The 14,411-nt window shown below is 33.9% G+C and overlaps 1 protein-coding gene across 2 annotated transcripts in view; it reads left to right on the top strand.

Moving 5' to 3' along the window:
• The window catches only part of ABCA5 (ATP binding cassette subfamily A member 5), a 78,566-nt gene extending 66,414 nt beyond the window's left edge, over positions 1-12,152 (top strand). For both annotated transcript variants that reach the window (XM_023211951.1, XM_023211950.1), the window contains 11 exons: positions 2,310-2,436; positions 2,744-2,861; positions 2,961-3,052; positions 4,098-4,273; positions 4,715-4,790; positions 4,919-5,013; positions 6,737-6,856; positions 7,970-8,119; positions 8,598-8,677; positions 10,964-11,019; positions 11,633-12,152. In XM_023211951.1, the coding sequence (XP_023067719.1) occupies positions 2,310-2,436; positions 2,744-2,861; positions 2,961-3,052; positions 4,098-4,273; positions 4,715-4,790; positions 4,919-5,013; positions 6,737-6,856; positions 7,970-8,119; positions 8,598-8,677; positions 10,964-11,019; positions 11,633-11,740 (1,198 nt within the window). In that variant the 3' untranslated portion in view covers positions 11,741-12,152. The remainder of the gene's footprint in view (positions 1-2,309; positions 2,437-2,743; positions 2,862-2,960; positions 3,053-4,097; positions 4,274-4,714; positions 4,791-4,918; positions 5,014-6,736; positions 6,857-7,969; positions 8,120-8,597; positions 8,678-10,963; positions 11,020-11,632) is intronic.
• Positions 12,153-14,411: the final 2,259 nt, after the last annotated feature.

Below are 14,411 nucleotides of genomic sequence, written 5' to 3'. Positions count from 1 at the left end.
GATTTTAGATCTGGGGGTAAATGTGCATGTTTGTTAGCTGGATATATTGCATACTGATCGGAATTGGGCTTCTAGTGTAACATTACCCAAATAGTGAACATTGTACCTAATAGGTAGTTTTTCAACCCTCATCCCTGCCCTCTTTTGAAGTCCATAGTCGTAATGTTTCCATGTTTATGTTCATGTGTATCCACTGATAAGTGAGAACATGTTGTATTTGATTGTCTCGTTATACTTGTGATTACTTATAAGTGAAAACAGGTGGTATTTGATTGTCTGTTTCCAAATTACCTCACTTAGGATAATGGCCTCCAGTTCCATCCATGTTGCTGTAAAGAACATAATTTCATTCTTTTTATGGCTGTATAGTATTCCATGGTGTATATATACCATATGTTTTTTGTCCAGTCAACTGTTGATGGACTCTTAGGTTGGTTCTATGACTTTGCTATTGTGAATAGTACCATGATGAACATACGAGTGCAGATGTCTTTTTTATGTAATAATTTTTTTTTTCCTTTGGGTATATACTCAGTAGTAGGATTGCTGGGTTGAATGGTAGTTATATTTTAATACTGTTTGGAAATATATCACATTTTCCTAGTTAGCACCTTCTTATCTCTTTCTTTTCAATAGTTATCCAAAGCTTTCTCTTTATTCCTCATATTCCTCAAATCACCTTCCTGCATCTCAGTAAATAATCTTGTCATTTATCTCAGAAAATAGAAGCGCTCAATTATAAGTTATAAATTTCTACAAACTTACTCACATCTTCCATCATTTTTGCCTTTTCCCCATCCTAGAGGAAGTAGCAGCCCATCCTATTATCCAGGTCTTCATTTATTCTATATACTTGGAATATTGCTCAATTTTCTTTTTCTCTTTCCTTTCTGGATCTCAATGGTATATTTTTTGTGGGGTTGGGGAGGGTCACCTTTCTTCCATATATGAAAGAACCCATAGATCTCATTTGAACATTAATCCGTCTCTAATTCCTATTCTATATCTCTCTTTCCTTTCGTAGCCCAAATCCTTCTATCTCCAGTTACTCACCTTCCATCTACTCCTATAACTCCCTGCAATCTGCATTTTCCCTTACCTTTCCATTGATACTATTTTCAATAAGATAACTAAAGATTTTGTCTTTTAATTGTCTAGTAGGCTCAACTTATTTAACTAATCTGCAGCCTTTAATATGATTGACAATGTTCTCCTTACACATTTTTCTTTTCTTTTTTTTTTTTGAGATGGAATCTCACTCTGTCATCCAGGCTGGAGTGCAGTGTCATAATCTCAGCTCACTGCGGCTTTCACCTCCCAGGTTCAAACGATTCTCCTGCCTTAGCCTTCCAAGTAGCTGGGATTACAGGCATGTGCCACCAAACCTGGTTACTTTTTGTATTTTATTTTTTAGTACAGACAGGATTTCTCCATGGTGGCTAGGCTGGTCTCAAACTCTTGACCTCAAGTGATCTGCATGCCTTGGCCTCTTCAAGTGCCTGGATTACAGGCAGGAGCCACATTTTGCTTGTTCTTTGTTTTCCATTATGTCTTCTCCTGTTTGCCTCTATACTTCAAAATTGCCTTTGCAAGCACTTCATACACTGTCTATCCCTAGAGATAGTGTTACTGTGGGTTCTGACATCAACCCTCTACATCTACTCTTTCTGGGCAATTTCATTTATACTCGAGCTGTAAATTTTTTGAGGGCAAGGTTCATGTTTTTTCATCTTTCTTTTTGTGTAATAATACCTGACACCTACTAGTCATAAATAATATTGTTGAATAAATGAATGAGTTTAGGTAATATCATCCAAATGCTATCAGTCATTGAAAAATAATGCTTGTGGCTGGGCATGGTGGCTTGAACCTGTAATCCCAGCACTTTGGGAGGCCGAGGCAGGTGGATCACCTGAGGTCAGGAGTTTGAGACCAGCCTGGGCAACATGGTGAAACCCTGTCTCTACTAAAAATACAAAAATGAGCCGGGCGTGGTGGCGCGTGCCTGTAATCCCAGCTACTCGGGAGGCCGAGGCAGGAGAATCGCCTGAACCCAGGAGACAGAGGTTATAGTGAGCTGAGATCGTACCACTTCACTCCAGCCTGAGCAACAGAGTGAGACCATGTCTCAAAAAAAAAAAAAAGAAAGAAAAAGAAAAATATCGCTTGTAATTCCACCTTTCAGAGATAATCCTAGATCTTATGTTAGTGTATTTTTTCAGTCTTTTCTCTGCCTAGTATCTGAATTTCTTACTATTTTTAATTATTTGAAAACCTACTATCTTTATATATTTATTATATATATGTAGAAACCTTTCAACGAAGTCCAAGAATAGGAAGCTTCCAGAACCACCAAACAATGAGGATGAAGATGAAGATGTCAAAGCTGAAAGACTAAAGGTCAAAGAGCTGATGAGTTGCCAGTGTTGTGAGGAGGTAATTTATTCTTTATGACTAAGTCATAGTAAATATGAAATGATAAATTCCCAGTATATAGAAATTAATCTGAAAAATATTTTTCTTTGCATATGAAGCAATCTGAAAAAAATCTTTCTTGGAAAATAATTACTTTGTTTACTTACTTTTGAATAAGTCAGGATTTCAGTCACAAATGGATATTTATTTGTACAGTATCCCCTTATTAGCCAATATAATTTTTGTAGTATGGACATGAGGTATGTGCAGCCTGTCATTTCATGATAGGTTTTATAACTTTCTTTTTAAATACAATTTTTCTTATTAGAAACCATCCATTATGGTCAGCAATTTGCATAAAGAATATGATGACAAGAAAGATTTTCTTCTTTCAAGAAAAGTAAAGAAAGTGGCAACTAAATACATCTCTTTCTGTGTGAAAAAAGGCTGGTATTTAATTTTTTTATTACATAACTTTTCTGGAAGAGTAATTTCCACTTTTAGTATGATTGGATTATGAGTTGTTTTTCTTTTAATTCCTTTAGGAGAGATCTTAGGACTGCTGGGTCCAAATGGTGCTGGCAAAAGCACAATTATTAATATTCTGGTTGGTGATACTGAACCAACTTCAGGCCAGGTATGATATATAAGAGTATAGGATATGTTGAATGTGATTTATCTTTTTAATTAACAAACTTTTAATGACAAATTAGGATTTGATATTTAATTTTTATGTATATTTTTAGCATTTTTTATACAGCTTGATCAAATTATTATCTTTTGGGTTATCTGTAAAAATAATGTGCATGGTGAAATTTTCAGACACATGTAGACACACACATATATACAGTATTTCTGCTTTTGCAGTGCTTATATGCATGAGTTATTTGCCAACTTAATGGAAGACAATTTTATTAGCTTCAGGAGATGTGGGAGCTTGTTTTGACCTGCCATCAGGTGGTCTTTTATTATAAGCCTGTCACTCACCACTTTGTGGATACTTCACAAAACTACCTTGATCCCATTTCCTGCTTCTCTCCCCTTGCTTACTTTGTGTCAGCCACACTAACTCATTGCTTTCCTGGAAAATGCCAGACATATTGCCCAAGATGTTTCCTTTGTTTGGCTATACCTTATACCCTAGAAATATATGTACTAAATTCACTTATCTCTTTGGCTCAACTGTCACCGTCCAGTGAAGCTCCCTGATCATTAGAATTACATCTTGCTTTTTCATCCAACTCTGTATTACTCTTTCTGACCATGTCTCTGAACTCTGACTTACCTATATATGTCCTCCCATCATCAAACATCAAAAAGGAGTAAAAAATCTGACTGGGTTCTGTGGTTCATGCCTGTAATCCCAGCACTTTGGGAGGCTGAGGCAGGAGGATTGCTTGAGCTCAGAAATTCAAGACTAGCCTGGGCAACATAGTGAGACCTTGTCTCTGCTAAATTCAAAAAAGAAAACAAAATAGCCTGGCATGGTGGCACTTGTTTGTAGTCTCAGTTACTTAGCAATAATAATAATAATAATAATAATAATAATAATAATAATAAAGGAGTACAAATCTGACTTGATATTACTCTGGCTGTAGGAAGGGGTTTTAATTAATGTACTTGCCACTCCCTTCACAATGTAAATTAAACAAAATAGTAAAAATTGGTTTGTGTTTCTATAGGTATTTTTAGGAGATTATTCTTCAGAGACAAATGAAGATGATGATTCCCTGAAGTGTATGGGTTACTGTCCTCAGATAAACCCTTTGTGGCCAGATACTACATTGCAGGAACATTTTGAAATTTATGGAGCTGTAAAAGGAATGAGTGCAAGTGACATGAAAGAAGTCATAAGTCGGTAAAATAACTGTCTTTAGATTCCTTTTGTTACTTAGAAAGGTTTACATTTCATATTTTTAAAATTTCATAACAAGCATTTCTGTGGACAATGATTTTTATAGAAAATGTTTATTACTTTTGCATATATTCTTTATGAAATATGAAAATATATTGATAGCTATAAATTATGATAGTTATAAAAAGGTCATTTTTCTATTTCTAGTTACAGGATGAATGTACCTGTAGATGTCATGAAACTTACTTTAATTGAAAGTGAACCATTTTATCAAGATATTAATTTATTTAAAATGATGTAAATTAGAGACTTTTGCCCTACCTACTTACAGTAAGCTTCAACTGAGTAACTATTCTAGAGAAAACAACATCAGGGATCACACCCGGTTAATATTTGTGTTTATATATGTCATGGTGCTCTCATTTTGTAACGTTCATTTTGCAGAATAACAAATGCACTTGATTTAAAAGAACATCTTCAGAAAACTGTAAAGAAACTACCTGCAGGAATCAAACGAAAGGTACTTTCATTAAACACCAAATAATGTCTGTATTTTTTTATTGATAGTTTAGTACCTGATACTGTCTTGATAGATTCCTTATAGTGAACCTTTGTTAATTCCCCACCCGTCTTTTTCTTTCCATGTAGTTGTGTTTTGCTCTAAGTATGCTAGGGAATCCTCAGATTACTTTGCTAGATGAACCATCTACAGGTATGGATCCCAAAGCCAAACAGCACATGTGGTGAGTATGGTGCTTGTGACACAGTACATCATACTTCAGAATAGAACAGCTTCTTTTATTATATTAGTTTTATGTTATATGTACATCTTGATTTTAAATCCTATTCAAAGGATACAATAGTAATTAAAAATTAGATTTAGAGATTTCCTTAAGCTTTTGAAACTTTGCCGTATTTTTCATGAAGTGTTCATAATATTTTACATATTCTGAAACAGAAATAAGCATATGAGTCATTATTAAAATAAAGAGTTCTAGTGTTCTGAATAGTTTTTAAGTTTTTTTCTGGTCATTTAGCATACAAATCATCTTTCCCATAATAATGGTGTCTTGAATTTATGTTGGGACTCTTTCTAGTACAGTCATGCATTGCCTAATGACAGAGATACATTCTGAGAAAGGCGTTTTTGTCGTTGTGCAAACATAATAGAGTGTACTTATATAAATCTCTGGGTGGTTATAACCTACTACACACCTAGACTATATGGTACAGCCTATTAACTAGGCTATAAATCTGTAGAGCATATCACTGCACTGAATACCGTAGGCAGTTGTAGCACAATGGTAAGTATTTGTGTATCTGGACATATCTTAACACAGAAAAGATACAGTAAAATTACAGTATTATAATCTTATGGGATCGCGGTTGGAAATGTGTTTCATCATTGACTGAAATGTCATAATGCAGTTCATGTAAAGTACTAATTAGTTGAACAACTCTTTTTTTTTTTTTTTTTTTTTGAGACGAGGTGTTGTTCTGTTGCCTAAGCTGGAGTGCAGTGGTGCCATCTTGGCTCACTGCAACCTCTGCTTCCCGGGCTCAAGCAATTCTCCTGCCTCAGCCTTCCAAGTAGCTGGGACTATAGGCAAGAGCCACCATGCCCAGCTAACTTTTTGTATTTTTAGTAAAGACAGGGTTTCACCATGTTGGCCAGGCTGTTCCCGAACTCCTGACCTCAGGTGATCCGCCCGTTCGGCCTCCCAAAGTGCTGGGATTACAGGTATGAGCCACAGCACCTGGTCTTGAACAACTCTTTAAGCCTCGACTTCCATGTCTATAAATTGCAAGGTTTGGTTTGGATGCATGTTAAAGTTTTCTTATGATTCAAAGCCTGTTTTGGTTATAACAAGAAAAGGCATCAATTTTAAAATGTATTTATTGTCATACTTTTAGCCCACACTAACATTTGGAATCATAGAGTTTTTTTCCATTTGATAGGCTTTCAAAATGAAGGGAAAATAAATTAGACTATAAAAGTCATGGCTGGGCGCGGTGGCTCACGCCTGTAATCCCAGCACTTTGGGAGGCCAAGGCGGGCGGATCACGAGGTCAGGAGATGGAGACCATCCTGGTCAACATGGTGAAACCCCATCTCTACTAAAAATATAAAAATTAGCCAGGCATGGTGGCAAGCACCTGTAGTCCCAGCTACTTGGGAGGCTGAGGCAGGAGAATGGTATGAATCCGGGAGGTGGAGCTTGCAGTGAGCCGAGATCGTGCCACTGCACTCCAGCCTGGGGGACAGAGTGAGACTCCATCTCAAAAAAAAAAAAAAAAAAAAAAAAAAAAGTAAAAGTCACAGTTGGGCAGGATGTAATATCCATAGCAATTGATGTTTGGTAAGTTTTAATTGACTTAATTAACCAACCAGTTGGATTTTTAAAAACCCATGTTTTTTAACAAGCAGATGTGTTCCTCTCTTTTTATTTCATTTATGTTTTATAGGCGAGCGATTCGAACTGCATTTAAAAACAAAAAGCGGGCTGCTATTCTGACCACTCATTATATGGAAGAGGCAGAGGCTGTCTGTGATCGAGTAGCTATCATGGTGTCTGGGCAGTTAAGGTCGATGTCTAAATAGCATGCCATTTAGGGGAAGAGGGTGGGGGCTGGATTTTGAATGTCATCATTTCAAAAACATGGCAATAGTTTGTAATTTAAATGTTAAATATTTTAGTTTTTGAGTTAGCTTTTTATAGATTGACTTGGAAGTATGTTGAGTTTTTTAAAAATGTGGCTGTCTACTTTGAATTTGAATTTACTTAATATTTCAATAACTTGGAATATTATTTTTAGGCATAGTACTTGTTATTTTAAAAAGTTGTTATATATTGGATTAATTATATAACACAAATATGAAATAAATATATGAGTTTCTACTTACATAAATAAATAATTGAGTAAAGAAATAAGTGTGAGAGAAGAGGTGCATCTTCCTTACAGAACAACTCCAAATAATATATGTAGATAATAGCCACTTCAAGGGAGGAGGCTTAATCTCCTATCCCCAGGTTTAGACGGGACTTAGCCAGTTTCTTGTAAGAAATAAACTACAGAAGAAGGAAAATAGTAACTTCACAGTTGAGAAAGCTGGCAAATACTACCTTAACTAAACAATGTTGTGCAGATATCATGTATTCACTGATATGATATGATGGAAAAAGTACTACAGCTGTGTGGTATTCTCTCCAAAACCCATAACCCAAGTCTAGTCATGAGAAAAATATCAGACTAACCCAAACTGAAGGAACTTCTACCACACCAGTACTTCTCAAAACTGTCAAAATCATGAAAAAGAAAGAAAGAATAAGAAACTGTCACCCACAGTTAGAGACTAAGGTGACACGATAGCTAAGAACACTGTAGTATACGGATAGACCTGGAATAAACAAAGGACACTAGTAGAAAATTGGTGAAATCTAAATAAAGTATGGAGTTCAGTGACAAGGAATGTACCAATGTCGATGTCTCAGTTGTGACGAATTTACCATGGAAATATAAGATGATAAGATTAGGGAAACTGAAACTGGATGAAGAGTGTATGGGAATGCTGTATTTTCTTTGTAATTTTTCTATAAATGTAAAGGTATATTTTTTAAAATGTAGTGATATGTGTGAGAAATTATTATTTGAAGCTGTCATTTTATATCTGAGCTTTCTTTTAAAAAATTACTTCAGATGTATTGGAACAGTACAACATCTAAAGAGTAAATTTGGAAAAGGCTACTTTTTGGAAATTAAATTGAAGGACTGGATAGAAAACCTAGAAGTAGACCGCCTTCAAAGAGAAATTCAGTATATTTTCCCAAATGCAAGCCGTCAGGAAAGGTAAAATTTTTAAAAATGTGGTTATATTTCTTTATAGAGCAAAGATTATAAAAAGTTATTAAGGATTAAGGGAAAAATCATCTTGTTATTCATAAACCATATATGTATATCTTTGTGTGTGAATATATACATATATTTCATATATGTGAAATATATGTGTCTGTAGATAATTTATATATATATATATCTCTGTATTATCACCAATACTGGATAATGAAGTCTGATGGCTGGTGTTTTATATCTGCCTTAGTATTAGATTTTTCAATATTCTGTAGTATTTAAATTTTTTAAACATTTTTAGTAGCAATGAGAATTGTTTTGCATGAAAATATGTTATTATTTTGAACAATTTTCATCCAAATAAATATCAAAATAAATTATTAAATTTAATTTTGAATTTTAAACATGTTGAACTTTAGCTTTAGAACACAATAGTAGTAATTTTTAATTTTTTTCCATATTTTATCTTTGTTTTCAGTTTTTCTTCTATTTTGGCTTATAAAATTCCTAAGGAAGATGTTCAGTCCCTTTCGCAATCTTTTTTTAAGCTGGAAGAAGGTAAGTAGTATTTGAAAAACATTTATGTTGTAGCTTTCAAATTATGAAAGAATTTTATTTTAAAAGTTTAAAACAGGGGACTCAGTTTATTTTAGAAACTATGGCAGATAAGAAGATAACCTTGTTGGTGGGATTGTAAACTAGTTCAACCATTATGGAAAACAGTATGGCGATTCCTCAAGGATCTAGAACTAGATGTACCATATGACCCAGCCATCCCACTACTGGGTATATACCCAAAGGATTATAAATTATGCTACTACAAAGACACATGCACATGTATGTTTATTGCGGCACTATTCACAATAGCAAAGACTTGGAATCAACCCAAATGTCCATCAGTGACAGACTGGATTAAGAAAATGTGGCACATATACACCATGGAATATACTATGCAGCCATAAAAAAGGATGAGTTTGCGTCCTTTGTAGGGACATGGATGCAGCTGGAAACCATCATTCTTAGCAAACTATCACAAGAAGAGAAAACCAAACACCGCATGTTCTCACTCATAGGTGGGAACTGAACAATGAGCTCACTTGGACTCGGGAAGGGGAACATTACACACTGGGGCCTATCATGGGGAGGGGGAAGGGGGGAGGGATTGCATTGGGGAGTTATACCTGATATAAATGATGAATTGATGGGTGCTGACGAGTTGATGGGTGCAGCACACCAACATGGCACATGTATACATATGTAACAAACCTGCACGTTATGCACATGTACCCTAGAACTTAAAGTATAATATAAAAAAAAAAAAAGAAGATAACCTTTTATTCATTTAATCTAAGACACAGGTAAACACTAATGTCATAGGGATTTTGTGGATAAACTCTATTGTAATGTAAACCTTTTACAATCTTTAGAGAGCATTGGCACAGTTTATCACATTACATCTATGAGAAGGGTCAGCTTAATTATCGAGTCTTTGCAGTTAGTCCAGCAGCAAGAGCTCTGAGTTTCTTGAATCCTTACTTCATACTGGTCCATAGAAATAGCAACACTATCAATACTCCAGTGACAAAGAGAATTCTGAGTGTAGGAGGGGTGGGCAGTCCCCAAAATTTTAAGGAAGCTTATAGAATCTTGGCATTTTAAAAATAAGTGGGTATGTAGGATAAATATATATATGCTGGTGACAGTAGAGGGAGATCACCTCCTGGAAGAATCAGGTATTCATATGCAGATTATTTTATGGCATTTGTAAACTGTGAAACAACCTATATTTATGTATAAGGTTTATTATTAATAATTTTCAAAATAACTACAGGATTTTTATGATTATTCTTCATGTGATTGCTGAATATAGAACAATTTCCTGATACTATATATATTCTTGTCACAGCTATGGATTAATGGGTTTTCTTTTGCAAAGAACACTAATTAATTATTTTTGTATCTGTAATATATGTATTCACATAGTCAGGTAAAGTTCTGCTTTCCTGGCGATTTTGTTTATGACCAAAGAGAACACCTGAACTACTTATGGAGAATTAAATTAAAGGAATGAATAGAATAACAGAAATTTGGTATTAACTTATATTGCAAAGGAATCTGAAATAAATACAGAAAAATTTATGGGCCGGGCATGATGGTTCACACCTATAATCTCAGCACTTTGGGAAGCTGAGGCGGGAGGATCCCCTAAGCCCATGGTTTGAGACCAACCTGAGCAACATAGTGAGAGCCTGTTTTTACAAAATAATTTTTAAAATTACCCAGGTATAGTGGCTTGTGCCTGCAGTCCCAGCTACTCAGGAGGCTGAGGTGGGAGGATTGTTTGAGCCTGGGAGGTCGAGGCTGCAGTGAGCCATGACTGTATACTTGCTCCGTTGCCCAGGCCGCTGTATACCAGCCTGGGCAACAGAGCAAGACCTTGTCTTAAAAACAGAACCAAACACACAAAAAATGGTTTATGGAGATAGGACCAATATCCAGAATCTAGTTCAAGAAGCCAGAATAGGCTACAGTGGAGTTGGAGAATGGAAGATAAGAGAGCAGGGATCACATGAAAAGAATCACCAGGAAAAAGATAATGGAGGAGAACTTAGAAAAAGTGAAATAAGACAAGTAACATTGAACATGTAGTAATTAGGGCTATAGAGGAATTATAGGTGTGGGGAAGAGAAAGGAAGTAAGAGGGAAAAATAACTTGTTTTGGCAGCTTCAACTTTAAGTGAGTTGATGACAGAGACATTTTAAAACAGATTGTTAGCTACTTTGGTATGTATGGCCGTTTTTCCAAATATTGATAAGTAAAATACTATTTTTGTATTTTAATAGCTAAACATGCTTTTGCCATTGAAGAATACAGCTTTTCTCAAGCAACATTGGAACAGGTACTATAAAGTTAAATTTTTAAAAATTATTTTATAGAAGAAAGTATCTGATATCGATTGTTTTGGTTTATATTGGAGAGGGAGAGATATTGTAAACCAGCGACAAATTGTTACTGGATAATCTTAAACTTGGTATAATTTTAATCAACCATAGGTTCTTCACTTACTAATTTTTTAAATTTTACTTTCTAAGTTGATATTATTTTAAATTGACAAATCACACTGTTTATGGGGTACAGTATGATGTTTTGATACCTGTGTATAGTATGGAATGCTTAAATCAAGCTAACTTCCATTTACTTATTTTGAATATCTGTTTTTTTTGTTTTGTAAAGAAAGTGTCATGATGGTGGTATTTCACATTAGTGTATTTGAAATTACATTGTTTAAGTAGTTATGAATTATTTTTTAAAAAACAAATCTATTAATCTAAAGTATTCATCTTTTCATGTAACTTTTGGAAATAACTTACTCTGTTCGAATAATGTTAATAAATCTCTTGATACTTGTTAAAATAACTAGATATAGCCATGTACCATTTCTGATTTAGCTAAAAGTTCTTTGAGATACTTGAGATACAGAATATTGTATTCATTTATTTCTTTTCACCTAGGTTTTTGTAGAACTCACTAAAGAACAAGAGGAGGAAGATAATAGTTGTGGAACTTTAAACAGTACACTTTGGTGGGAACGAACACAAGAAGACAGAGTAGTATTTTGAATGTGTGTTGTTCAGTCTGCTTACTGGGACTTATTTCTTCTTCACTTAATTTTAACTTTGGTTTAAAAAGTTTTTTATTGGAGTGGTAACTGGAGAACCATGAACACACTTGAAATTTTTCTAAGCTCCTTCATTGAAATGCTGTGGTTGTGTGTTTTGCTTTTCTTTAAATAAAACTTATGTATAATTAAGTGAAACTGCATGTTTGTATTGAAGCATATTGAACTATATAGTTTGTATGTCACCTTTTTCACCTTTCAAAAACAGTGCTTCTGAATTTATGATTTAAAGGAATAGGATAGAATGGTTTTATTTTGAAGTTATCTTTAAGTTTATGCCGTCTTCTTAAATAAGTATGTAATGTTCCAATCTAAATAAAAAACTAATTTATAACTAATGCATAGAAAAGATACATAAAGCAATGTGAAAGTTTCTTGCTTCTCCTTTTTAATTTCTAAAAAAACCACTCTGAATGGAGGTTGTCATCCGCAAAAGCTAGAGTAAGCACTAGGAAATCTCAAATATAGAGATTTGAGGAAAGTGATATCCACTAGGGGGCAGTCATTGATCATAGTAAATGAAATGAGACCTTGTTCTATTAGATGATTTTAGACATAGGTAATTAGGTATGTGAAATTACATTTCTTTTATTTAAAGTAAAATTCAGAAGGTTTTAGTTATCATAATTAAAGGAAGACTGTGTGTAGAATGTTATGTAATAGTCTGACTCTGACTCTGTGGCTAGAATGACAGTTATCTATGGAGGTAGAAGAATTAAGCCATACCTTTTCCCTTATCACTTTTAGAACATATAAATTTTTTGTCATCTTCCTTACAAAGGGCACATTTAATTTCGTTCTTGAATAAAATATTTTATTGGATATTTCTATTGATAAACTTTAGTGAATGTCTTTCTCTTTTATAGAGTTTTAAGTAGATCAGTATATAGATTTATTTAGTAACTTACCTCATTGACTTTGGAACATGGTGGGATATGAATAAACTCTTTCAAGGGTTAAATTAAGAATTATAAGTGCAGTGCACCTAATTCTTTTTAATAAGAACCAGAATTTCATTATTTGATAGAGTTGAAGGCATGGCTAATATTTTCTTAGAAATACTTCTTTGTAGAACCCATGTATTGGCTAAAGGTATAAAACAGTGTAAATAATGCTAATTGACATTACATTTCAACCAAATGAAAGTATTAACTTCGTAAAACAAATATATTGGGAGTGTGATTATTGTATAGAGAGACTTAACAACAACATCAATGACAGAAGGATTAAGGACTGAATTACTTTAAATAAGCAAACCCTTTCAATGGCATTATTAATTCTTTAATATAGGCAAAATTTAATGAACTTTTAGCTTTATTGTGTAATAAGACATCTGTGATTTTAGGCTCTAGCAGCGGATTTAAAAGTGTTCTTTCTTGGTACAAAGTACATGACTGGTATTTTCGCCCATTGCTGGGGCAGTTGCTATATGCTTTCCTAAAGTATATATAATGTTCACATAAGTACCCAGCGACCTCTTTTTTGGGATGTGCTTTTGAAATTATGTGTAACCTTGAATACTTAAGTTTAATAAAAACAACAAAATTATATCTATTGTTTACTAAGGCAGTCACAAAAAAATATGTTTTTTTTAGAACCTGACCATCCTAAGAATGAAGATAGAGCATGACTAATGTAGAAAATTATCTGCTTTTGCATGTAGATTTGGTAACTTTCACTTTACATTTGTGAATGTATAAGTGGTGCAAAGTAAATTTTTTTTCCTGCAAAGTGATAGTCACAATCATGTTATTAATTTTGTTCATTTAGTTACTTTGCTTTTTGAGTATGAATACATGCTCTTGTAAACAATGTTAAAAGACATTCAATTTTGTTTTTAGTTTTTATATACTCAGAATATATTTTGGTTGTTAATTAAATTATATGTTCCCTTTTTCACAGTAACAAAATCTGACTCAGGAGAAATATAACTTAATTCTTAGGAAAACAAGGGTAAGTGAGCTGGAAAGCAAAGGAGACAAAAAGTCAAATATGATATTTATTTACAGTGTACAGTTCATGTTTCTGAACATATTAATTTTAAAATGTCTTAAATTACTGATCTCAAAACTTTTTTCTATATCAGTACAGATAAATAAATAAATATACATGTTAGGCAAAAGCAACATCACCAACCTTATCTTTCCCATCCATGATCAAATTTTAAAAGGAGAGTAAAAGCTGAGCTTTACTGAGTGTTTACTGACTAATAAGGCAAGAAAAAACATGATGAGTATAGTTTACATCTTACTTTTGTGGGTTCTTAATTTGTTTTTCCAGTTTGTTCTCAGTAAAGACTGTGGGTTTTCTTTAAAATATTTTTTTCTTTTAAATTGGCACAAATTATCTTAGGTCAGTATTTTCGTTTTAATCATTAAAACATGTTTAGAGTAATGTAATTCAACAACTATTTTAAGTGATTATGTTTCCAGAAATGGATTCTTTTTTTTTTTTTTTTTTTTTTTGAGACGGAGTCTCGCTCTGTCGCCTGGGCTGGAGTGCAGTGGCCGGATCTCAGCTCACTGCAAGCTCCGCCTCCCGGGTTTACGCCATTCTCCTGCCTTAGCCTGCCACCTCGCCCGGCTAGTTTTTTGTATTTTTTAGTAGAGACG

The sequence above is a fragment of the Piliocolobus tephrosceles genome, chromosome 16 (genome assembly GCF_002776525.5).
Source record: "Piliocolobus tephrosceles isolate RC106 chromosome 16, ASM277652v3, whole genome shotgun sequence".
Classification (NCBI taxonomy): Eukaryota; Metazoa; Chordata; class Mammalia; order Primates; family Cercopithecidae; genus Piliocolobus; species Piliocolobus tephrosceles.
Note: the sequence above shows the minus strand (reverse complement) of the source record. Positions and strands in the feature narration are given on the sequence as shown.